Here is a 27,920-nt window from a genome sequence, read left to right on the forward strand (position 1 = left end):
CCGGCTGCACGTCATAAAACGGTTAAATGGACAATTTAGTATTTCAAACTGTTCAAATCTCGAGGACTAAGCCACTTCACTACATATTATAAAACAAAGTCGCTTTTTCTGTCCCTATGTCCCCTTATACGCTTAAATCTTTAAAACTACGCAACGGATTTTGATGCGGTTTTTTTTTAAAGATAGATTGGTTGAAGACGAAGGTTTATATCTATATAATGTGAAGAAATATATAAAGGGGGCGTGGCAATCGGTCAAAATGTGGCAAAAAAACATAATTTTTTTATTTTCACGGCCATAAATCATAAACGAATCAACCAATTAAAATGAAACTTTCTTGAAGTTTAACTTTGAAATATTTACTTTCGTTCTGCATCAAAAAAAATAATTGATTTATTTGTTATTTAACCAAAATTGTTTAAACAAAAGCAGCTCTTTTTCCAAAAAAAGCTGTTTGTGTGTGTGTTCGCTGTCAGCCGAATGAAGCAACAGGCGTTAAGCGATAATCTCACCACACCTCATTAATGTTGAATTACATCGTATGGTGACGTATGTATGTATGTATTTACGAATCGCTCGCACTATTTCATTTCGGACATATGTACATATGTATCTATGTATGTACTGAATTCCATGTAATTATATGCACATACAATTTTACAGCAAAATAAAACGCTATTTTCAGGTTCTATATTAGTAAATCGCACATAATTAAAATACAGTTTTTGAATAGTTTTTATTGATTCGGAGCGCGTTTAGTTTGCTATCAATTCCATACAATAACATTTTTTGTCATTTACTTTTTACGACAACTAATAGCTTATTTTCGAAGCGATTTCAACAAATAGGTACAACATTAATCCTTATCCAATTAAATACCTTAAATACATTGTTGTTTTCATATAGATCTATGTATATGGCTCTTTACAGCATATAATTAAAAACAATATTTTTCAAGATATTACAACAGTAATTAGTAATTGAGATCTACCGGAAAAATTGCGTTAGCTGTTGCGTCATCCGGAATTGCCGCTACTCTTTTGGAAAGAGGCCGAACCACACACTCTACAATGAAGCACCCGCTGAAAATCGCCACCGATGATGATAACAGCGTCTGTAGTGTTTCTAGACAGAGCAATACAGGAAAATTGATGCGTGACTGCTCATTAATAGTCTGGGACGAAGCTACCATGTCAAACAAGACGTCTTTGGAAGCACTGGATAGGACAAAAATGCACCTATGGGTGGATGTACAATTCTGTTCTCAGGAGATTTCCATCAAATCCTACCAGTTGTGACTCGAGGAACACGTGCTGACGAAATAAATGCTTCGCTAAAAAGATCCCACCTTTAGTCGTATGTCAATAAATTAGAGCTTAAAACTAATATGAGGATTTCGTCATCTTCACGTGAGAACAGGCTATTTCCAGAGATGCTGCTAAAAGTTGGCAATGGCAATTAACACAAAGTGAGGGAAGGATTAACCTAGAAAACCTTTGTGTTTTGATAGACAACATCCAAGAGTTAGTCAACAATGTCTATCCAGACATTGATAACATAAGTTATAAGACAATATCTTGGTTTAAAGAAAGAGCTATTCTGTCACCAACTAACGAACAAGTAGATAAAGTAAATAACTTGATTATTTCAAAGATTGATGCGCCGACGAAAATATACTACTCGGTCGATACTGTTCTCGATTTGGAAGAAGCTGTTCAATTTCCTACAGAATTTCTAAATTCTTTGAAACCGTCTGGACTCCCTCCTCACAAAATGGAGCTGAAAATAGGTTGTCCTGTTATTTTATTAAGAAACCTAAGTCCACCTAAACTTTGCAATGGCACGCGTTTGATGGTAAAATCACTGAAAACTTTCATAATAGAGTGCACAATACTCACAGGATGTGGTACCGGAGAAGATGTATTGATTCCCCGAATCCCTCTGATACCATCGGATCTACCATTCCAATTTAAACGCTTCCAATTTCCGGTAAAGACATCTTTTGCAATGACCATTAATAAATCTCAGGGTCAAATCTTCAACGTTGCAGGCTTAGATTTGAGTGTTGACTGTTTTTCACATGGCCAACTGTATGTCGCTCTTTCAAGAGTAACCTCTAGAGAAAACATGTTTGTATTGTCTAATGACAAGAAGGCTATGAACGTTGTATATAAAGACATTCTGTAAATTAGTAATTGTTGTAAAAATAAAATAAATAACCGCTTACGCGATTTTCGTCACGTTTAACAAAGCGCGTTCTCTCTCGTGCTAACCGGCGTCAGTTGGAAACACCAAGTGAAGCCAAGTCCTTTTCCACCAGATCTTTCCAACACAAAAGAGGCCTTCCTCTTCCTCTGCTATCACCAACTGGTACCGCATCGAATACTTTCAGAGCCGGAGCGTTTGTATCAATTCGGACGACATGGCCCAGTCAGCGTAGCCGCTGGATCTTTATTCGCTGCGCTATGTCTATGTTGTCGTAAAGCTTATACATCTCTTCGCTCCATCGCCTGCGATATTCGCCATCGCTAACGTGCAAAGATTCAAAAATCTTGCGCATAATCATTCTCTCTAACAATCCAAGCGACGCTTCACTGGATATTGTCATCTTCCATACTTCTGCGCCATACATTACGAGGTATGTTGCCTACGTTACTACTCAGTTGCCTACTTAGTCCAAAGTAGCACTTGTTGGCAATAGACGTTCTACCAGAGGTCGCAAATAACTGTTGACCGTTTCTCGTTGTCTACAAATAAGTGTATTTTACTCAAACTTTGAGAAAAGTGTGGCTAAACATATTATTTGCGTCCGTGAATTGTGTGTGTGCGGTTAAATATTGTATTTTGTACGAAATGGGAAGGTATTTGAAAAAAAATTGCATCAATCCTTTAAATTTAATCCGCAAGAAAATAAATCAATTTGTAATATGTATATGCGGTTTGAAATTGTCAGGCACTCATGCTACAAATTTAAAACTAATTTAACTACAAAACATGCGAAAATTTATAAAGAATGGGACAGTAACGAGGAAAAAAGAAAAGTGACGTATCACCCGAGTGAAAATTCAATTGTTTCTTCAATATTAAAAATTGTCACCACCGATGGAAAACCATTTCTGTTCCTGAACAGTGGAGTGTTTAGAGAAATAATGAATCCAATTTATGAACCATTTGGCATGAACCCAATAACGCTTAACGCTTTATTAGTTATTAAGTTCAACTTCTAATAAATACTAAATATATATTGTATGTAAATAATGATACATAAAAAACAACAAAATAATTGGAAATAAATTTAAATTGTTCTTTAAAAAAAATGTATTTCTTTTTATCTACAAGGCAAATTAATGTGAACACCGTTTGCATTGACTTTTTCAGTCATTTGCTCACTTACTGAGTCTCATTTTGCGAACGTTAATCGTATCTCTCCTTACACAATGTTCTTAAAAAAGCGTCACACGAATGGCTGAACTCAATGCGCTCAAGAGAAAACAAAAACAAAAAGAAACGAAGTCTACTACTACTCAGAGCAAGAGCGAGAGTGTATGCTTTTTTTCGGTTGTGTTCACGAACAGAGCGTAAAGAATAATAAAGAATAAAACGGTCAACAGTTATTTGCATGCTATGCATTCTACGTTGGATTTGAAGGTTGGCATTGCTATAGGTGTTAATGATGGTTCCTAAATATACGAAGTCTTTTACAACCTCAAAATCATAACTGTCAACAGTGACGCTACTGGTATTGAGTAACATCATCTTGCATAGCCATATTAGTTTTGCGGCGATATCAAATTCAGACATCGCGGCATACAAGTAACTCCTTTCCGTACTTTCGAATACAGCTTTGAAGTCGACGGAAATTTGGTGTGTGTCGATTCTCCTTTCATGGGTTTTTTTCCAAGATTTGGTGTATTCTGAATATTTGGTTGATGGTAGACTTTCCAGGTCTTAAGCCATACTGAGAAGGTCCAATCAGTTGGTTGATGGTGGGTTTCAGCCTTTCACACAATAAGCTCGCGGATTGGGCAGAGCATCCTTAAATTGCAATCGGCAGGCATTCTTTCATCCGACCATATTTTGCATAGGAGCTGATGCATGCACCTTACAAGCTCCTCGCCGCCCTGTTTGAATAGCTCAGCCGGCAGTCCGTCAGCGCCCGCGGCTTTGTTGCTCTTTAGCCGCGTTATCGCTATTTTCGCTTCGGCATGTTCGGGTAGCGGAAAGACAATTTCGTCGTCACCGATTGGGGTATAGGGATCTTAACATTCTCTGTGACAAGTGCAGCTATCACTAATTAACAGGTTCGAGAAGTGTTCCCTCCATAATTTAAATATGCTCAGATCGCCATCTTTGTTCTTATAGGAAAACGCCCGGTCTTAAAACCTTGTGTAAGCCGCCAAACTTTCTAAAACACTGGAAGTGTGTCTTCCATATATCACAACATGATCGATCTGGTTTCGCGTTTTTCGATCAGGGGACAGCTAGCTTATGTTGGAATCTGGTGCTGCAGACTACCATGTTTACCTCTTACGTCAACATAATATTTTATTCTTCATATTTTTCAAAACCATTAAGATTTGAGTAAAAAAATGTTTTACATTTATATGCATCAAAAACCTCATCATTTTTCGCTGTACTGGTTTATAGGTATAACGCAGGATATTGACGCCCGTCTTTTTCATACCCTTTCATGAAAGCGTCATCGATTCTTTAAATTAGAAGTATTTGTCAAAATGAGTTCTTCGTACAAAAAAATTCCCAAGTACATACTAAAAGTTTGTATAACGAAAATTGTTTTAATAATGCTTAAGTAAATATAACTCTTCTAAAGTATATAAATATACTATATAAGGCACTAATTAAAAATAATTTCTCTTAAAATATAGGTGACTTGAAATAGACTTTAGAGCTATATTCTTATGGGCCAATTATTTCTTAGAATTATATGTATAATCCGAATCTGATAGGAAGTATATCGTTCCATACAAATTAACGCGTCCCAATGTACACTTAATTAAAAAGGACAACTCTTCCTACCATACCTTCTATGCCTCAAAACTGAAACATTTTTAGGAGAAATACAGAAGTGACGATTGAATAAAACAAATTGAGAATTTTTAGTACGCAAAATGATTGCTGTTTAAAGGGTTCGAAATATATGTATTTTAAATATATGAACTTTAGCGGGAGTATTCACAGAAAAAAGTATTTGAATGATATAGATGTCAGTTGAAAGTCAGAGAATGAAAAGGAATGGAAAGACGTAGTCGGGACAGACAGGGTTGCTATAGCTGAGAAAAAATAAAATAGGGAATGTTAACAAATTATTAATTTTTACAGAGCAATTTGAATTGTTTTCTCATATTCTCTTTTTTATGCAATCTTTTGACGATTTACGCCTCACAGGCTCACTAGTTTTTGTTACACTGTCCAACCGTAGTTACCCAAAACAACAAACGCTAATAATTATTAAAGAGGATATCGCTCAAACCAACTTTTCCGAAGGCAATACTAGTATAGTATAACAATAACATATTAAGAATGCGAAAGTTCTAGAATATTTATACAAGAAATACGTTTTCAGTACATATGCAACCTTTTCTTAATGAACTCGCAATAGATACTCGTATTACCAATCTACCAACGGAAAATCTGCCTTGAGGATTACCTGACAGTTTGTTGTATGTGACAAAACAGAAATTTGCAACATGTTTTTTTAAATTGTACAATAGTTTTTTTTATTATTTTTCCATTATTTTGTAAGTAATATTAGAACATATTTCATTTTTAAGCACTGAAGGCCCTAGTAGCCATTGTGCTAATTAAGTTAGGGTTACATTGTATATATCGGCGGCCGCTGTAGCCGAATGGGTTGGTGCGTGATTACCATTCGGAATTCACAGAGAGAACGTTGATTCGAATCTCGGTGAAACCAAAATTAATAAAAACATTTTTCTAATAGCGGTCGCCCCTCGGTAGTCAATGGCAAGCCTCCGAGTGTATTTCTGCTATGAAAAAGCTCTTCATAAAAATATCCGCCGTTCGGAGTCGGCTTGAAACTGTAGGTCCCTCCAATAATCTCGGCTTCCTGCCTACGTCCTCCATGCCCGGAATCCTAGAAAAACCTGCGTCTTCATTTACACCGTCAATGCATCTGAACGGTGGGTGGCCCTTTTTTCTCTGTCTGTGGCATTTTTCAAAGAGTAAGTGTGAACCTCGTAATATGTGACTGCCCATCTCAGCCTGTTAATAATTATTGTAGTTATTACAGATGCATGTATAGTTTTTCGAATTCATGATTGCAGCACTTCGGCTATTCGTTATCACATATCGTGCCAAAAGTTTTTCGCAAATTCTCCTCCCAAACGATAAATCGTTTTGAACTCTTACAACGTTCCTTTTATTGTGCATAGTCGGCCGCGTGAAGCGTATTAGCTTATCGGTAATATCGAACCCAGTCATCGCTGAGAAGAGCTGAGTTCAAATTATGCTGTTGGAAGCTGCTTGGAAATCTATAAAAAGATGATACGTCGTTATGGCGTATTCACGAAACTTTTCCAATATTTGCCTTAGTACGAAAATTTAGTGTTGTATTGCAATCAAAAATTTTCGTACACATTAGTCTAATGGCTAATATTGAAATTGGCTTGTTAACAGTCTTGATTTATTTTGTTATATTTGTCGCGAGCTTACACCAAAATCAAAAAGTCTGACTTAATCATAAAATAAGTTTTGGGTTCTTAAAATGTGCTGAGGTGGACTGAGCCAACTTATCATATCCCCACCAGGATGAGTCTACTGTATCCGTTCCGGCATCGTATTTGACTGACAGTCGAACTTATTTTCTGAGTAGAGGAAGGTCAAATCGTGCCGCACAAAAGTTAGTGACACAGTGAAAAATGAAAGTGTTGTTGGCTGCTATTATAAAATGAGATGCAGTATGTCATTCAAATTGCATTTTCTTCACATTCTTTTCACATTTGAGCTTTCTCCCCGAAAATATGGGTTTAGTTAAAGACGAACACAGAGAACGCTTTCATCAATATGTCGCTGCATTCGAGACGCGTTACCAAGGAGGATGCTCGCCCACAATGCTCGAAGATTACTCTTTGAGTCTTATGAGATATACCACTAAATTTCATTATAAGAGAGAAACTTGCTGACTCAAAAAACCGTGCTGGTTTAATCAAAATATCAATAGCCGAATCGCGCGCTGCGTCCAATATTCGGTCGACATAATCGTCCATCAGAGTCACTAATTCGATTAACCATGGATCGGTTTCGCACCACGTTTGCTCTAGTGGATAATACGCATCCTCAGAGACGACGTACAGTGTGCACCGAAGACGCTATTGCTGCTGTGGAGCAGAGTATCGAAGAAGACCCGAATGAGTCCATCCGCCATCGCGCGAAGCAATTGGAGATGTGCCCATCCACTTTATGGAAGATTTTGCGGAAGAATCTTGGTTTGCGGGCTTACAAAATCCAACTCGTGCAAGAATTGAAGCCGAACGACCATCAAGCGCGTCGCACGTTCGGTGAATGGGCCCAAAACGAGATCGCCACCGATCCCGATTTTCACAAGAAAATTTTGTTCAGCGGTGAAGCTCACTTTTGGTTGAATGGGTATGTCAATAAGCAAAATTGTCGCATTTGGAATGAACATAATCCACAAGCCATTGCTGAGACGCCGTTACATTCTCAAAAAGTCACTGTTTGGTGTGCTCTATGGGCAGAGGGAATCATTGGTCCATATTTCTTTAAAAATGAGGCCGGCCATAATGTTACAGTCAATGGAGAGCGCTATAGAGCCATGATTAATGACTTTTTCGTGCATGAATTGGACGATGTTGATGTGGACGACCTTTGGTTCCAACAAGACGGCGCTACATGCCATACAGCCAACGCAACAATCGATTTATTGAAGGAATTTTTTGGTAAGCGCATTATCTCGCGCCGTGGACCTGTGGCGGGGCCTCCAAGATCGTGCGATATAACACCGCTGGACTATTTCTTGTGGGGCTATGTGAAGTCGCTTGTCTACGCAGATAAGCCCGAGACGATTGACGTCTTGGAAGAGAATATTCGGCGCGTTATTGCTGACATACGGCCCCAATTGCTGCAAAAAGTGGTCGAAAATTGGGCCTCTCGGCTGGAATTTATTCGAGCCAGCCGCGGCGGCCACTTACCCGAAATCATTTTTAAAACATAATGGCAAACCCTTATCTTTATAATAAAGCTAAATTCTTGGCCATAACATTAAATTATATACGTTTTATTTCATCTTGAAAACCTAACCTCTAAAAAAACACCCTTTATAATAATATAAAGATACATATATATTCCCAGTCTAGTTGGAGAAGTGTTTTAATTAAAGGTTTATTGCACGCCCATGTTCAATGAGACTGATTTTCTCCTTGGGTCCAGAATATTACTTCCTTGAATAATTTTCTTCCTACCTTTGACTTAAAATTTATAGGTTTTTTTAGCGCATTGTATTTTTATGTATACGTGTATACTCGTACACTCGTATATTTGAACGTCACTAGTATTCACAGATGTACATGTAATTTTAAAGTATTTAATTTATTTTATTTTTCTTCAGTGCTTCAGTGAAGTTTGCGGTGATGACTTCCAGCTGGTGTAACAACAGAAAACACAATCATAATCATTACGTCAGAAAAAGACACGGTTCTTGCATACGAGGTATGGGCTTATCACCAAAGAAGAGAAGAATATTCAAACCACTTTCCCGGTTTTCAGTGTATTCCCCATTAACTACGTTATCACTCCCTATTTCAATGAGAAACACAAGAACGACATCTCGAATATGGACACTCGGTATATTAATTGGCATTCTATGCCCATTACACATTGTTCATTGTGTGGATCCAAAGTTCGACCCTTCGACACGAATGCGTCTCGTATTGGTGCCGGCAGATGCGCAAGTCGGCTCTGTAATTTATCGATTACGTGCCACTGACGAGGAGTTTGACTACCCACTGACATTTGAACTTAAAGGAGATGCCGCATCTGCTACTGTTAAGATTGAATCACTTCCATGTACAAAATACAATTCCGTTTGCCAAGCCAATGTTGTGTTACAGCGACGTTTGGAACCGGGGCGCTACTACGATTTCCAAGTTTCAGTGAAGGACACCAAAGGTGGCATGGCTAGCCAAATGTGTTCGATTACAGCCACAAATTTCACAACACCCCACGATCTCATATTTCCACACAAACCGGGTATTATAATGATTTCAGAGGTAAGGACTAGTATAAGCATAAATTCATACATAATTCATCCACAAATTTATACCGTAAACGATATTTCATTCCTTCCACATACTCATTACCAGGGCAGCCCAAAATATGTTACACTATGTTTTTTGTCGCGCATATTAGGAAAAAGCCGATGAAATTAGTATCCTTTGTACAAAAAAATTTACAATTTTGAGTTATATTTCTTATGGCAACTTGCACCTTAATATACCGAAATTCAATGGGCTTTAAATCTGCTAACTCGTAATTTTTTCGAAAATTTGTAGATTTTTTTTTATTTGTATAAAGTTTGAAACTTGGGTCTGTATGGCTTCTGTAGGCAAATGATCTACATATATTTTCACAGAAAATTATTAAAGTAAAAGAAGAAACAAACAAATTGTCACAACTGGTCCACAAGTCCCTGTGCTATAGTTATTAAACGCACTCTGTATACAATTTGAATGCATATCTTAAGACATGTAAGGATTTTATTAGCATTTTTGGAGCATATATTCAGAATTTAATGGCATATTTTAAGCGTTGAAGTAGAACTGTAAAATGTATATACCCATGATTGACGGGTGGAAAGATGGTTTGTATGTAAAACGTCTAAATGTTTTCTTGAAAAGGTACATAATATTATTTCTGACAATATATGCCACAAAGTGAACTAACTTTGGTCATTAGTGCTAGGACGACTAGAAGAAAAGCAGTGGCGGCCTACCTGTTCGATTTATTTCGTATATAAGCGGAAAAGTAAGTTTTGAGTTTTCCAAATCCCATCTTAACTAGCCAGTTCAGAAGTGAGAAACTGTATTGTGCTCAAATGAAACCAAATATTATCAAAGAGACTTAAATGGAATAAGGCGAGTAAAATTAAATAAATATTGTATCACAGCTAGTATGTTGAGGACCAAATACTATTAAAATTAAGTTCGAGAAGGACAAAGATCCCAAATAATCTAAAAAATGGTTGCGGCAAAATGCTAAGAGGCTTTATATAAGGAAAAATTGTATAACAAACGAGTGACTGTTTGAAGCTTTCAATGTAACCTGACACAATACCACATATCTCTGGAAGTTGTTGGTTTATTCGATGACAAAGAAAGCCTTGGAGTCATAAAACGTAATGGTCGTCGTACAAAATATTAGACAATAAACATAAATAACTTTGTAATATAAATATTAAAAATGTTTTATAATTTAGTTCATTTTAATAATACCGAAGGAAACACAAGTTGTAAATACATGTAATATTTTATGCGGTTTTATATAACTAACATATTTGCATCATTTGAAATTCCATCTGGGCGGTACTTCAGTTTTAGACAATACGCCAAAAAAGTTAAATTTCGGGACTTACCTAAATAACACGCATTCCGGGTAGGTGACATTCCATACTATGATACATATAACACATATATTTTAAAATAAGTTTTAATTTTTAGCGTACGATTTTCTAAATTTTAATAATTGCTCTATATTCCAGGATTCAAAACGCGGTACCGAATTGGATTACGTGATAGCACGCAAAAATCCACTTTTCCAAAAGCCAGTTTACCTAGAATTATGGGTAAGTACGAGATGGTAGCTAATAAACTTTAAAGCCTCTTGATTACGTTCACAAAGCTCGTGAGCCGTACAATACTACATTAGATGAAAAAATAAGCTATAAATGCTTATACTTCATATACCTGTAAGACAAAATTCCTTTCTTTATTACCTGGGCACTCCCTAAGTTGGTCAAAAAGTGTTGCACCCCGATGTCTCACTTAGACATACTTTACAATTCAGGCATATGAAGTTGAAGGAAGCCAAATGAGTTGGGCAGTCAATGGCAAACCTTCGAGTGTATTTTTGCCATGAAAAAGGCCTCATACAAAATCATCTGCCGTTCAGAGGTGGCATAAAACTGTAGGTTCATTTCTGGAACTACATCAAGACTCGCACCACAAATTGAAGGAGGAGCTCGGCCAAATACCTAAGAAAACATGTATCATTATGCGAAGGTTCCGAGCAGTTACCTGGCTAACCTTCGATTCCAAGGCAATGGAATAGTGCAAGGGCAGTGTTAAGACCGACTCGACGATTTCCATGATTTAGTCAATATATTCGACGATTGACCTATCAGAGTGGAATCGTTGGAATTACCGCTTTGCTGTTGCATGCGATACTGTATTGGTCCGCAAGCAGCACACATTTGCCGTCTTTTCCCCCTTGGTTGTGGTGGTATTGAAGAGCGCATTAAATTTTCTATTTTTTTATCTCAAAGGCTAACTGCGTCGAATTAAGAATTTAGCTTGGTATCAGACATACATAAGCATGAAAGAATTGCCAGATAGGATGCATGAAAATGTAATAAATTTCATAAACTGCACTCATAGAATTTATTAATAATTTAACGGGTTATATTATTTTTTTCTCAATTATATAATATACAAATAAAAATAATTTTAGTAATTTAAAACTATTCAACAAGGTTAATTGTTTTAAAAAACGTTTTTGCAATTCTTAAAAACTGTTCCTGTGTCATGTACGTAATCTTTCTCTGTGTATCCATCGTTTATGGGAAAAATGATACTCCTTCAATGAAATTTTATAATTGACGTCATCATAACTTTTAATTAAATAACGTTACTTTCAGTTGAGGGAATAATATTTTTCAATAACCCGTTAGGCGTGACGACAGCTTTATTTAAGAAAATCTGTAATTAAATAAGAACTTAGGTATATGAGTTAATTTTTTTTTTTTACAAATAATTTAATTGGGTTAAATGCTGCCCAAAAATATACGCTATTCAATTTTATTATAAGCTCCTAAAGACATTTTTAATGGTAAATATAGGTTATATTATGTTAATTTCCATATTTATGGAGTTTTACCTAAACACTTAAAGTTTTTTTAATTTCATATTAATTTTTTTTACATTCAAATTAAAGTTTTTTTTATTTCAAATTAAATTTTTGTAAATTCAAATTAAAGATTTTTAATTTCAAATTAAAGTTTATGAAATATGATATGATAATTAATTTTTCTTTTCCAAATATATTTATTTTGCTAATAATAAGGTTAAACACTTGTTTAAAGTTTAGCAATTGTAGTAATCACAAAAAAAAACTTTTTTTGCAATCGCAGTAAGCACAGAATAAAACTTTTCTTTTCTTGTTGTGTAATTATTATTTATTTTAAAATAAATATTTGAAATTCAAAATCCTTTAAGCCCTTAAATAAGTTTATGATAATGAACACCAATGCATCAAATGAAGAAAATTGTCTGCACGAAATTTGCTGGCCGATCCACAAAATAATCAAAATTTTGTACAGATTATTGAAGAATCAATGACCACTCTTACTTCTATGTCTAAAAAACTACCGCTGGTTGTAGTAGAACAACCGTTGCATTAAATGCTTTGTACAAATTGCTCTATTTAACTTTTTTTGATTCTTATTCTTGTTATTATTCATTTTTTATTGCACCATAAACATTCAATATTACAATAATAAACTTTAATTTGAATTTAAAAAATTTAATTTGAAATAAAAAAACTTTGATTTGCTTTTAAAAAAATTTAATTTCAAACTAAAAACTTTAATTTGAAGTTAATAACCCATATAACTCAGTGACAACAATTTCTTAGCAGATATGTATGTTGGGTATTCACAATTCCGTTTTAAATGCAATGTAACTTTAGGGAGATAATACACTTAAAGCTTGCAACTGAGTTTTTTTTTTTTGGTTGCCATTGTCACTTTTTACAATTTGTTGGAAATTGAAACCAAAAACAGAACTTACTTTTAATATCTGTGATTCCATTTTTAACCCTCTAATGAAATCCACTGTTTAATAATACCAATTTTACGCAGAAGATAAGCATTTGCCAAAGCGATGCAATTTTTGTATTAAATAATACCTCTGATGCATACAAACCAAAGACAAAATGATTCAACATTAATAAAATACAAAGTCAAAATACTTTTTTAAAAACTTTGCATATGTGCATACATATCTATGTATATGCAGTTACAGTACAATTTTTATTAACAAAATCGGTAGCTAGTCTCGATCGACGAGATGAAATGGAGCAAATCGTAATTTCGTCAAGTTTCCCCGAATTTTTTTATCTTTGGAGAATTTGAAGTTTTTATGGAAGCCGCATTGAATATGGGTTTTGGTTGATTAACAAATTGATCTCATTCAATTAATCATTTGTGTATCGATGCGAAATCATTATGCGGCTTATGATGCAGTAAAATACTTATATATCTACATATCTTTAAAAGTCTTGTACGAGTATACTTTGGAGAGCATCTTGTAACACCACAAAGAATAATTTTATTTGAAGAAAAGCTTGTATTTGTATTATTATTATTATTATCGAGCTGGACGCAGTGAATTCCTTTAATATATAATTAAAGAATTAGCTGAAAACTGACAATAGCTTCTCAGAAATTCTCATTTTCATTCGCTGATTCAATTCGGTTTTTTCTAATTTCTATACAATTTTTTTTATGTCCCCGAATCGTGGTGCAAACCAAGTCCTTGCGTTCACACTAATAAGTATAGCAAATAAATTTAATTAAAATTAAAAAAATAATAACAAATATAATCTCGAAAACTCACAAATTTACCCACAAGTTTTGGCGACAATCGTAAATGCATTAGTCGAATAAATAATAAATAGTAATTTTAACTTTTATCCATTTTTTACCATACCCCTATGACTAATCGATTTATTTTTAGGGTTCTCAGCTCTTTGCAATTAGGCAAAAAATTGTATCAACAGAAACCACAGAAGGCACCGTGTTTTTGCTAGGTCCACTAGATTTCGAGAAGCAAGCGATGCACCATCTAACAATATTGGCCAACGTAAGTATAAAGAAGTGACAGAGATAAATTTGTATAATATATGCATCTGGCACGCCGCGTAGCTGGTGTTAGAAAATCTAAGCATTGTTCATTAAAGAATCAGAAAGTAAAACTACTTTCACGAAATTCAGTTATTATATTTGCCAATTTTGATTATTTTCGAAAAGTTTATCCACTTGAAAAGCAAATTCCAACGGCTGAGCTTGCTTGTTATATACGTTGGTGTTTATATCGAAGCATATTATGAAAGAAAAATATAAAAATGTATCAATGACGGTAAAATTATATTTTTTCCAACATAGGCATAAATCATGATTCAATTATAGAAGGTTAGGTAAGTCATGACAAGGGCGCATTGATATTCCCTTATTTTAGGGTTGTATTTACGAAGGATGGGGAAAGAGAGAAAAATGTTTTCCCCTTCTTGCCTAAAGGTAGTAAAAAGTACGTAAAGTAGCTATTTAGTCCTGTAATAAGAGAAAACCAAGTATATTGGTTATTGAATCTACATTAAAACAAAACAACAGAAAAATTATAGTTTATTTCTTTAAGCATATGTAATATTTATTTAGAATATTTTCGATGTTTACCTAACACAAGAGCACGCAGAACTATGTCATGTTACTTATGTATGTATGTGTTTTATGTTAGTTCGTAGTTGTAAAACAAATATTAGTTAGATGTGAAACGAGACAAAAGTAAAAAAATGGAGTCTCTAAAGAAGTATTTTCATTACATTAAAAAGGAAATGCTGCTAGTAAATAAAAACATTTTGGAAAATTTGTTCACTCTTATACATATATAGCCATGTTTAGTAATCTTTGCATTACGAGATGTGGCAAATTTGCTCATTTCAGTATTGTATGAACGTAAATGTACTTTTCATAACTGTTTTTACAAACTTTTATTCCTTAAAATATCATAAATACTTATATTATGCATTGAGAGAGTAACTTGTTAAACCATTGTATTTGATACTGATTTGACTGCCAAGATACGTTAAAAATAACCAGGAATATATCAGAGGAACATTTTAAGAATCTCAGGAACAAAAAATAGTCATAATAAAGGAATATAATGTGTTAAATTTATTACAAGAATATTTTCCTAAAGTCCTATAATACACCAAAGGTCAAAATATACTTAAACGACAGAAATGGGATAAAACAGAAAGTTTAATTTCGTATTACGTGCAAAACAATACATGTACATATGTATGTTACCGTAAAGTCATTGCGAAAATAGAAGTTCAGTCGATCATTTCTAAACATAAGAAAAAATTTGGAGTTAGAAGAGTTAAAATTGTTTGCAAAATTACAAATTTACTGAAATGAAATTTGAAAAGGTCGAGCCAAGAAGCACCAGGAGATTTGGTGGCTCCTAAAACACTCAGACTAAAAAGCCCATTGTATTTAAAGCTCTGCAAAGGGGGAAGATAGTCAAGGAGGGAAGGAGAAAAGTATCAGAGAAAGAGATAGGAAAGAATAGAGACACAGATAGAGATAGTTAGTCCTGTGAGAATTTTCCAGATTCTTTGGCAAATCTGTAAATATCCTAACGAATATTACTCATTCTCATGACACCGACAAAGAAGCCGTGCTTTAGCAAAGGCAGGACACTCACAGAGAAAGTGCTCAGTGCTATCCGCCTCCTCCCAGCATAAAAGGCATACCGGGTCCTCTATGATTCCAATGGTGGTCATATGCCGACCCCATGGTTTGTGTACTGTAATGATGCCGTGCAAAGCCTCCTTAAGGATTTATCCGATGTTAGCGCACAGACATCGTCCGCATATGCTTGGACGTGAAAACCGAATTCCTGCATCTCCACTAATAGAGAGTCTAAGACGAAGCACCACAACAGCGGAGAAAGAAAACCCTCTTGGGGACATCCTTGCTTGGCCCTGACTGTGATTTGTTCGTCACTGCTCCCACCAGCGGTTAACAGCCCCTCAGAGAGCATGGAATATATCCATTTTACAATGGTTTGATTAACTCCGTGTCGTTCGGCAGAAGAGCATATCGAGCCGAAAGTGGCATTATCAAAACCCCCCTCAATGTCCATTGTGTATTCGTCAGCTTCCAGCCCGGCTTCAATCTTGCTAACAAGATCGTGTAAGGCTGATTCATATGATTTTCCACTCTGGTAAGCGGGTTGATTTCTACTAAGTGGACTTCTCGGCAATACCCCCACTCGAATATGTTTCTCCACCACTCGTTCCAGACTTTTCAACACGAACGATGTCAAACTGATTGGTCTAAAACTTTTTGCCAGAGAATAGTCATCTTTTCCTGGTTTCGGAATAAATACTACTCTTACGCGTCGCCATTGGGATGGTATATAACCAAATGCAAGACAGGCTGTGAAGATCCTTTTCGGACCTCAATCAGCCTGTCTTCTCGTTTTTTAAGCATTGCTGGATATATTCCGTCAGGTCCAGGGGAATTTAAGTTCTCAAAGGAAAACAAGGAGAACCTTATCGATTCCTTTGTCACTATCCGACTAGCAATATACCAGCTGTACCTAGAGGTTCCACCGTTGCTGCCGTTATTGTTCATGCCACTCTCTACTTCAGAGAGAGTTCTACTACCCGGAAAATGGGTTTCGAGTAGAGCATTAAACGTTTCCGATTTGGAAATGGTGTATAAACCATCAGGTTTTCGAATGGAATCCAGCCTTACTGAGCGGTCTAAATGAGGACCTTACAAAGTCTCCCTGTTTCCCTCATTTCTTCGACGTTACTGCAGAAAATTGTCTAGGATTCAAGTTTGGCTTTCCGTACTTTTTTCTTATATTCTCTCTGTATAAGTCGATGATTAGCCCAGACCTCTTCTGTTTGGGTCTCTAAGTGGAAACCCGCCTCCAAAGTGGTAGCGGATTTCTGCCTGGTGCACGAGTATACTCTCCAGAGAGTCGTGTCAAGATCTTTGTTCTGAACACGGATGCCTGGGAGGAGTTCTGCTCAACTACAGGAAGGACCCGGAATCCAGACACTCGCTCGTACCAGCCTTCCTTTGTTACTCTCAACAAGAATGAACTTGCTGTTTTCGCAAGCTGGAGTTTTTGCTATCTCTTTTTCCAGCCATTCTCGGGAAAAAGCATTGGAACAGTGCACCTTTACGATGCCGTCAACCACGCTTTTCCCCTCGAAAGCGGCGCGTCTTTCGACTCACCGATAGCTTCCTAAAGATAGCTGCCAAGATAGTCTTGTTGCCCTTTGGACAGTAGACCGTCTTGTTTGTCGGTATGTATCTCCACCGTCATTGCCTTTGCTGCCATGATGAATGATTCGCCAGACGTTGACGGAAGAGTATCATTTTAGGTCCCTTAGCCTTTGCCTTGTCAGGCAAAGGTTTGTCTGCCTTGGATTGGGTCGAGGATGCAGGCATTTCCGAATTTCGTCTCTCGACTTTCCTCTTCTTTGCCTTTCTCCTCTTCCCGGTCGTTGGCGCAGACCCCGTTTCGTTTCCGGAAGAGTGCAACGCTACAGAGGAATCCTCTGTTCTGTCACGCTTTCCCGTTTCCATTACAGGTGTCGAAGTTGACGGAGCTTGAGTACTTACCTTAGCTTATGCTTCGGCTTGCTTCGCCTTCTGTTTTCTTCGTTTAATCTGCCTTGCGGATAGACCAACACCTGCGTTCCACTCTCCAATAACTTCAGTCTTTTTACCGGTACTTACCTGATTCGCACCAGGTTTAACCGCTGTCAAAGACTTACTCGGTACCAGAGATCCATCTGAGTCTACTGAGAGATTGTCCGCCATCTCCACATCCTCCACAACTTGTTCAGTTGCTTCAGATCGTTTCGACGACGGTGTATCGCTCACACTCACTCGGCTCTCCATTGGCATAGTGCGCTTCCTAAACATATGAATACATTTTCAGAACATATGAATACATTTTCCTAATTCTTACTATTATTAGAAGTATGAGAAAAGTGTGTGCACTTGCTCGTATAGGTGTTGCAACCCTGTACTTATTCGGGCAGAAATCAAAAATCTGAAAACCATATCACTACAACTTAGGTGTAATTGCAGACGTAAAGCGCGAAAACTTGCTCGCGTAGGTGTTGCGCATGCATCTACGTAGATACAGCATATTGTTCTAGACCAGGTAAGGTATAGACGTGCACAGCCAGTTCGGAAGCCAAATTGATTTCAGTGGTAGCAGCACTAGGCACATAATGACCGTCACATGTCAAACACTTAACTACGTAGGTATTTGCACCATCATACACAGCACGCCCAATGTCATCTATGAAATTGTCCGTGGCACCACATGTGACAGTGGTAGAAATACGTGCATACTTGCCTTCGGTTCTAAAAACCACAATAGTTGTGCCACCTAGCTCTTCAACACACTCCTTCCGCTGCACTTGCTCGTCTGTGAAGTCGTACAAATAAAAACTTTATAAACAATTTATTAGTAAATATTCTAACAGAACTTACTAACTGTAGTTTATGTATTGTGTCATATGTAATGTGGTCACTATTATATCAGCAAAAACGCTGTTCTAAAAGCCTATGAATGAAAAAGTTTACGACGAATTTTTACAAATGTCTGATCTGGACTTACGTATACGAAAATTCACAAACCGGTGGTTTTCTGCAGCAGAAAGCCGTCTCCAAATAATAGGCTACCACCATATGGAAGACATAATCGACCTACCATAAATAGTGAAAAACGACATTAATTTACAAAATAATTAGCTTTTATTATTATACAGGGTTTGATTGAAAAGTAATGAGCCTTATTTTTTTTAAGCAGTTTTATTAAACCTTTTGGCTTATACAACTAATATTCTTCAAAACAGGACCCTTGAGCGTCAATACACCGCTGGTAGCGGTCCTTCCACTGCAGGAAACATTTTTTAAACTCATCCGCCGGAATCGCGTTCAATTCGGTTGTTACAGTTTTTTGGATCGCCTCGATGGAGTCGAAACGCCTCCCTTTCAGCTTTCTTTTCAGGCGCGGGAACAAGAAGAAGTCCGGAGGGGACAGATCTGGGCCGTAGGGAGGGTGGGGAAGCACCGGAACCCACATCTTGGCCAATGCAGAGGTGCCGAGGAAGGCGGTGTGCGCCGGCGCATTGTCGTGACGAAGGGTCCAATTATTGACGAGGTCGGACCGCCACTGCAAAATCCTAACACACTTTTAAAACAACTTTCACGCGCGGAGCGATGTTAACTGCACCGCTGTTGCCAGCGAACTGAGACCAGTTTCTAGTGGAAGGGGAAGGTCCAACGATCATTTTCCCCCACCAGCCGATTCGGTTGATCACTTGGCAGACACTCCGCGCGAGAAGGCTCATTACTTTTCAATCAAACCCTGTATTTACTTACTTGAACGTTTACAAACAGATAAATGATTTTCAACGAATAATAACAAGGTAAAGTGTCAAAGTGGAAATTGTGTTGCCGACCATATACTTTGCACCAAAAGTTTAATTTGTATTACAATTTAAAAGTTTTTTTATAAAACGTGTACGAATATTTGTATAGAAATAACATGTTTTCAAATAAGGGAGCCGATTTGTCAAGAGGGAGCGAGAATGCTGCTTACTTACCTAACCTTCTATGATTAAATCATGGGCATAAATGAGCTTTTCTTTCCATTGCAATAGGACGCATACGCCGAGCCTGGCCAAGATAGCCGCAATATAGCTGGGCTTGAACTCGTAGTCATTGTACAAGACGTGCAGGACCAACCGCCTGTATTTACTTCAGCTGCACCTGTGACGAAGTTGCCCGCAGGTATTCTTCCAGGAGATAAGGTGAGTTCAAACAAAATATTGTACTATTTATATCTCAGAAATAAAACATTTACATACATATATTATGAAATGTGTTCCATACAACGCGGGGAATGTGTTCACCCGACTTGGACTTAATTATAATACGAATATATGTGCATACTAACGAAGTTTGCCAATGTACCTTGTATGCCCAGTCTCCATGGCCGATCGCACTGGCTTTTAAATAATAACAATTTTTTTACCCAAGAACCAGACCCTCCAATTCCTATGTACTTAATTCGAGTTTGCTGTCCTTTAAAAAAAGTTTATAAATACGTATGAAGTTTCATAATTCAAATGTATTGCTTTCGATTTCTGTGTTGGCCAACTTCACTTAAGAATGATCAATGCAAAAATTAATATGTTTATTCTCATTAGAATAACTTTTACATCTTTTACTTATGTCTTAAAATTTTTCTCAATATGTGAGGATAAAAAAATGTGTAAACTATTTTTTTTTTCGATAATCGGTTATATAAGAGTGTTTTTTTTTTAGCCGCATAAAAACTATTGATATCAATAATAAAGGTTTGTCAGCTGAGATGGCAAACTGTATTGGTATTTCTTTTCAGTAAGGTTTGGTAAGTCATCATAATCGTTTAACGCCTGAACAACGCTTCCAAATTGTGGAAATTTACTTTGAAAAAATAAATAAATCTGTTGGTGAAGTTCATAGATCGAAGTATTGAAGATTACGCCGATATGTCGATTACGTGCCCATAAAATATAGCTCGTGCAAGAATTGAAGCCAAATGACCACCGTTTGCGTCGCATTTTAGCTTTTCGGGCTCATTGAGATTTATTATTCAGATTTATAGGAAAAAGTAGTTAAAAATAAAACTGCTCGAAGGGACAATATAACACGTAACTGCGGCGGACATATGTCGAACATCATATTCAAAAAATAAATACCATGAAAGTATCTACCAGATTATAAAAAAAAATGCATTTCAACAATATTTCTGTTTTGTACTATCATTTTATGTTCTCAAGCTCTTAAAAATCACCCGACATACTTCTTACAAGACAAACCGAAAATTTTCGTGTTTTTGCCAAAAAAAAATATTTCTTTTTTAACTTTTAACTATTCAAATTAATGCAACCGTTCGTCTAATAATTTTAATCTTAAATTCGACCTTTTCAGACTTCAATCGTATTCTAAGTTCTATTTTCGCATAAGAATTACAGCATTCTATGTAAGGGCGTAATTCCATTAAGTATAAATATAAACTATTGCTATCATATACACCTTGAAAAGCAAGAATCAAACCATCAATTCATATAAAAAATCGGTAGCTGAGTCTGGAAATCCGCATTTTTTCTGCCGTTTAGATTTCCAGATATCGCCAAATAACGGTTTTGGATTAAAGAAACAAAAATTGATCATCCTTATTAGCGTCTATTCTTAGTAATATGTCGATGGCCCTTGTAAATGCAAGTACATGCGGTAGCTTTAATAACCCAGAAATTTTATTTTTTGGAATGCGAGATATTACTGAATCCATTACAAATAGTCTTTTAGGCGATGGTAAAAATTCAATGTTTCTTTAAGTTAGACCTTTTCAAAGTTACGTTACGTTAAGTTAAACCTTGTTTGCATAACTAATAGTTCCATTAATCTAAATATGTTATCAGCATATATTTTTTGTTTTTTATGTTTTCGATTGGCATGACTAAGCATACGAGGGGTGCCTTTTATATGTCGGGATTAGAGAACAAAAACTAATTTGAATCATCGAAAATCACTTTATTTTTTCAAAATATTCTCCATGAAGATCTATACACTTTTGCATGCGTTTGAACCAATTGTCGAAGCACTTTTGCCACTCTAAATGAGGTACCTCCAAAACATGCATTCTGAATGCCGCAACCTCTTCTTCAGGTGTCGAAAAACGTTGACCTCTCAGTTTGTTTTTTACGTACGGGAATAAAAAGAAGTCATTCGGTGCCAAGTCAGGACTATACGGCGGATGACCCATTAATTCGATGTTTTGGGTGCTCAAAAATGCAGTTGTTTGAGCCGATGTATGAGAGCTCGCATTGTCCTGGTGAAGAGTGATCCGTTTTTGGCGATTGGTTTTCCTAATTTCTTGGAAGACAACTTTCAAACAAATGGTTGTGTACCACTCAGAATTTACTGTTCTGCGTTGTTCTAGTGGTACGGTTGCGACATGTCCAGTTTTTCCGAAAAAACAGGCGACCATTTGCTTGGAAGTGCTTCGTGCGCGAACAACTTTTGTTGGATTTGGCTCATCTTGAAACACCCATACAGTCGACTGCTGTTTACTTTCGGGATCATACGCGTAAATCCATGATTCATCACCTGTCACGATGACATAGACGTGTTTCGAAGCCCCGCGATCGTATTTTTTTAGCATTTCCTTCGACCAATCGACACAAGCCTTTTTTTGAGCGATTGACAAATTGTGTGGGATCCAACGCGAACAAATTTTTTTGACAGTCAAATGTTTATGCAATATTGAATGTATGCTGGTCCCACTAATGCCTAAGATTGTCTCAATCTCACGATAGGTCACATGACGATCTTGCAATATCAGTTCGCGCGCAGCATCAATGGTTTTCGGAACAACAACTAATTTTGGACGACCTTCACGAAATTCGTTTTGGAGTGAACTACGACCACGATTGAATTCACCAACACTGGTCCTTGATGGAGCTTCATTTCCAAAAAATGAATTAAGTTCATCCATGCAATGTTGCTGAGTTAATCCACGTCGAAAGTTGTAAAAAATAATCGCACGAAAATGTTCACGATTTAATTCCATTTCCACCAGGGTTGCCAAATCCCGACATATAAAAGGCACCCCTCGTAGAACTATTTTTCCATATCTATCTTTACCTGTGTCGATGTAGCCGTTGTAGAAACAAAAGTTTCGAAGGTCTATCAAACAAATGTAGTAATTTGTGCTCATATATCGCGGTTTTATTAGGGATTTACTTATATATGAAATAAATTAATAAACATTTCGTTGATGCATATATGTATTTTGAAGACTGAAATTAGAACATTTTGAATTTTCTAAATATATAAATAAGGAGCGTAACTAAGTTCAATAGATGCCGCCAGCAGTGTGTGCTAGTCGATTCTAACATAACCTAAAGGCATAAACCAAACTTAGACATATGTTAAACAAACTGCTTCGAAAATGTCTGATTTAGTGCCATTTCGTCATTTGCGAGAAGTGTTGATTTTCCTCTTTCATTCGAAAAAAAAACGACGGCTGTAGCGCATCGAGACCTACAAAAAGTTTATGGAGATGCTGCTTTAAGTGAAACAACGTGCCGAGATTGGTTCCGTTGCTTCAAAGACGGTGATTTTAATGTTGTCGACCGTCCGCGTGAAGGAAGGCCAAAAACCTTCGAAGACGCAGAATTGCAGGCATTGCTCAATTAAGATCCGTGTCAAACGCAAGAAGAGCTTGCTTCAGTATTAGGAGTTACGCGCCAATGCATTTCCAAGCGATTGCATGTTTTGAGAATGATTCAGAAACAGGGAACTTGGGTTCCTTATGAGTTAAAACCAAAGGATGTTGAACGTCGTTTTTTCGCCTATGAACAACTGCTCCAGCGGCAAAAAAGGAAGGGTTTTCTTCATCGCATCGTGACGGGTGATGAAAAATGGATTAATTACAGCAATCCAAAGAAAAGAAAGTCATGGTGACTGCCCGGTCATGCTTCTACATCGTCGCCTCGGTCGAATATTCACGCTGCGAGGGTTATGCTATGTATTTGGTGGGACCTAGTTGGTGTTATTTATTATGAACTGTTAAAACCAAGCGAAACAATCACTGGGGATCGGTATTGTCTTCAATATATGCGATTGAGCTGAGCACTGCGCGAGTAGCATGAAAAAGTGATTCTACACCATGATAACGCTCAGCCTCACGTTGCGAAACTTTTTAAAACCTACCTGGAAACACTGAAATGGGAAATCCTACCGCACCCGCCATATTCTCCAGATATTGCGCTGTCCGATTATCACCGGTTCCGATCGATGGCACATGGTCTAGCTGGCCAGCAGTTCCATTCATATGAAGACATTGAAGAATGGCTTGATCCGTGGATAGCCTAAAAAAATGAACAGTTTTACCGCGACGGTATACGAGACCTACCAGAAGGATGGAAAAAGTAGTAGCCACTTGTAACCACTTTTTCAGAATAAAGTATTTTCATAAAAAAAACAGCGAGAACTTAGTTGCGAACACCCTGTGTTCGGTGCTTGACGGAGCTCCTCCTCAATTTCATGGTGTGATTCTTGATGTTGTTCGACAAATGGAGGGGCCTACAGTATTATGATGAAGTGAGAAGCTTTCTCGTGGTAGAAATACACCCGTAGATTTGACATTGCCTGCCGAGGGTGGCCGCGATCAGAAAAAACATTTTCTCATATTCGATGTTTCGTGCCCACGGGAGTTTCAAACCTATTCTGCTAGGGCAGCCGCTTAAAGAGCGGTAGAAGAAAAGGTTCAAATTTCACCAGCGTCAGGATTGTTACTCAAACTACTTATTGGTGGTTTGAGACTCTTCAATTTGAATATTTAAAATTAAAAATTTATGTTATGTTTGGACATTCTTAGAGCTTTATTGGGTTCTTCGAACTTTCAAATGGAAGCATTTTTACTTTTATAACTGATCACATTTTGCACATTATCACTGCTCGAATTCGATTCTTTACGGTTTACATTTCTAATTTACTGTCCTCCTGTTCACAGTCTGAAAGAACTCAGAAGTGGAAAAACAATCGTATTCCATAATTGCATCTTCCTTTCTTTTCCACGTAATAGAACCATTTGCTAAGTATTTGATCATACAAGTATAAGGACAAAAGCTATGATCTAAAATAAAACAAACTATGGGGATTGATTTTCATAGCAACTGAATTTAAATGATGTATTTTGGCAATAAGGAAAATTTTTGAAAAAACCACCCCAATCACTTATTTTAGAATTCGAAATATTAGCATTGTTTATCTCCTTACTAAAACTCTCTAAGAGTAACAGGCGAATGGCAATTACGCATTCGATCGGTCGCGGTTTGATCTTACTTCACTGGTGCGTTGCACTGACATACGAAGTTGTATTGGCTAATGGTGCCCACACTCTCCAACGTATCAGCTGACACGAAGAAACTAATGAGGGCCCCATGTACATGAATTCTACCCACCGCTCCGTTCCGTAGTATCGTAGATGGTTCTTTCATCGTGTTAGGTAATACGGGCGTACGTTTCGGTCGGTCGTGCGTTTCAGTAATGTAACTGCAATTGTTTCAGTTTTTAGTCTACAGCCAACAACTGCATTTAGAAGAGTAAGAAAACAAAGCACGAACAGCTCACAAGTTACGAGTGGAAGCAACAAAAATTGCCCTGTATGAACGTGGTCTTAAGAGCATCCAGATGATATTATTGTCATTGTCGGCTCTCCTGAAAGATATCAGAGCATTAATAGTCCAGTCATTTAAGCTTAAATTAGGTAAGAATCTCGGAATTCGAGATACCCAGCTGTAAGTCTGTAAATACTTGTATATTGACACTCTAAAAGTTGTCTCAAAACCTACATATAGTAGGGTGTACGCAACTATTAAATTTCGGGGTCAAAGGTCACAGAAATCGGTTTTTTACGCTTATTTTGTAAATATCTCATTTCCCATGGAATTTTTGCTATTAGTATTTATAATCAATATTGTAGAATGCAAAATTCTCTACAAATTTTGTTGAAACAAATTTTTTATACGGTGAACCGTTTTCGAGATAGAGGGCGGAGCGCGCGGTCACCGGATCACTTCAGGTCAACGGGTGCCTCCGGTCAAAAACGCGTCATATATAGTTGATAAACTATCAGATAGCCTAAAGTTTTTGGGTGGAATTTTCGATCAAAATATAACTTTCAGAGAACACTGTCCATATCTAAGAAAACAACTGATTGCCGGATTAAACGTTATTACATATCTATCATCCAAACATTGTTTAATCAACTATTCTACGTTAGTTAATACAACGAAAGCACTAGTGCTATCCAAGATATTTTATGGGCTCCTCATCTATGGTAACTGCGCTAAAGGTACCATCAAATTGCTTTACTTCCCATACCACATGCCTGTAAGAAGAAGCATTCGCGCTTTCCCTACATCACCAATAAAATATATACTTGTAGAGACCGGCCTACCCACGATCGAGGAATGATATGAACTTAACATAAAGAGACTTGTACCCAAGCTTTTCCTTTGTCATAACAACAAACTTTTCGAAAATGTATATCCGAGTTGCATCCTAAAAAACCTCCCAGACGCATGCCGGCAATTTCAATCTGCGTCGAATACGCCAGAGAACTCAGTATCCTTTATCCTTCCCTTCGCCAAAAGGAATTGTCTCCGTCCTGGAAGATAACAAAATCTCAATTCCTATTAAACTTAGAGAAGCACCCGAAGAGCAGTACAAGTTCGACAGTGTACCAACATCTTTTTACGGAGCACACAAATGCTTTTCTTCCCGAATGATACTCGATTTTTACAGATGATTCAAAAGCCGACACAAATACTTCGTTTGCAGTTGTTGATTCTCATGGGGCAACAATCACAGCAGGTATACTCCCCAGCTATGCTTCCGTCTACACAGCTGAAGCTGCAGCATTCTTCAACGCAATCATCAAGAACAAATATTACTTAATCTCCTGCATTCGAAACAAACTAATCGTTAACGTCAATCGTATGAAACTCATGTAGCAAACTATCCAGCAAGTTTAGGTTCAAAAACATCAAAGCATTCGTCCGCTTACACCTAGGACATACCATCGCCACACATTCGTATCTACTACTGCGTTCCAGTCCACTTCCTTGCTTGCACTGACCGAGATTGGCCTTAACCGTCAACCTCGACGAATGTCCACATTTCGCAGCAATAAAAAAACCGTTCTACAACAAGTGCATTTCGCGTACTCGCAGTGAGCGACGATGCACATTCTCACTAAACGAATACGATAAGAAGTAAAACTACCTCATTTGGGGTATTGAAAATCCACATGACATTCAACAAAAACCTATGCATCCATAACGAATCAAGTTTTGGTGAGGTTTCTGTTCTTAACACTTCATATCGTTCACCCTGTATATATATTTGGCACGTACACCCTTTCTGGGTATTTGGCCGAGCTCCTCCTCCTATTTGTGCTGAGCGTCTTGATGTTGTTCCACAAATGGAGGGACCACAGTTTCAAGGAGTTTTTCCATGGCAGAAATATACTCGGAGGTTTGCCATTGCCTACCAAGGGGCAACCGCTATTAGAAAAATGGTTTTCTTACTTTTTTGGTGTTTCACCGAGATTCGAACCAACGTTCTCTCTGTGAATTCCGAATGGTAGTCACGCACCAACCCATTCGGCTACGGCGGCAGTTTTTGCTCTAACTTCTTCGCAAATGATGGCAGTAATGCAGTTATGGTTAACGGAGAATGCTATTGTGACATGATAATCAACCTTTTATAGTCTGAATGGACGATTGTTGTTTTTATTTATAAAAGAAAATCGGCAGCCTTATGTAATCACCTTGTATAGTACGATTAAATAATTATATATACATGATTCGAAAGATATTGATGGAATTAAGGAAATTAATCAGGTTTAACAAGGCAAAATAAGTTAATATAAAGGGAAAGAAATCAATTCAAAAATGGCACTAGCACAAAAGCAAAAAAATGTATAGTACGTACATATGCCTCCTAAATGTATGCTTTAATATTGATACTGTTATACAGAAAAATTTTAAGCTGTGATTTAAGAGTAAGATTTAGATTCAGATCAATACAAGGATGAAGATAAAGGTGAATATGTAGATAAAGAAAATATTAAAAGCGAAGATAGCAATAAAAATGAAGATACTTAAAGATAAAGATAAAACCGAAATTAAAATTGAAATTTAAAGATAATAATAAACCCAGCTATTTACAATGGAAATTATTATTGGTCGAATTTTCGAGTAGTATA

General features: G+C 36.9%; 1 protein-coding gene across 4 annotated transcripts in view; it reads left to right on the forward strand.

The window, feature by feature from the left end:
* The window catches only part of LOC128871897 (cadherin-86C), a 67,599-nt gene that overhangs the window by 14,002 nt on the left and 25,677 nt on the right, over window positions 1-27,920 (forward strand). For 3 of the 4 annotated variants that reach the window (XM_054114055.1, XM_054114052.1, XM_054114053.1), the window contains exons 2-5: window positions 8,606-9,266; window positions 10,754-10,837; window positions 14,007-14,132; window positions 19,756-19,905. In XM_054114055.1, coding sequence (XP_053970030.1) covers window positions 8,628-9,266; window positions 10,754-10,837; window positions 14,007-14,132; window positions 19,756-19,905 — 999 coding nt within the window. In that variant the 5' untranslated portion in view covers window positions 8,606-8,627. The remainder of the gene's footprint in view (window positions 1-8,605; window positions 9,267-10,753; window positions 10,838-14,006; window positions 14,133-19,755; window positions 19,906-27,920) is intronic. The other variant, XM_054114054.1, reaches the window with a different exon arrangement.

This window comes from Anastrepha ludens, chromosome 2, assembly GCF_028408465.1.
Source record: "Anastrepha ludens isolate Willacy chromosome 2, idAnaLude1.1, whole genome shotgun sequence".
NCBI classification, from domain to species: domain Eukaryota; kingdom Metazoa; phylum Arthropoda; class Insecta; order Diptera; family Tephritidae; genus Anastrepha; species Anastrepha ludens.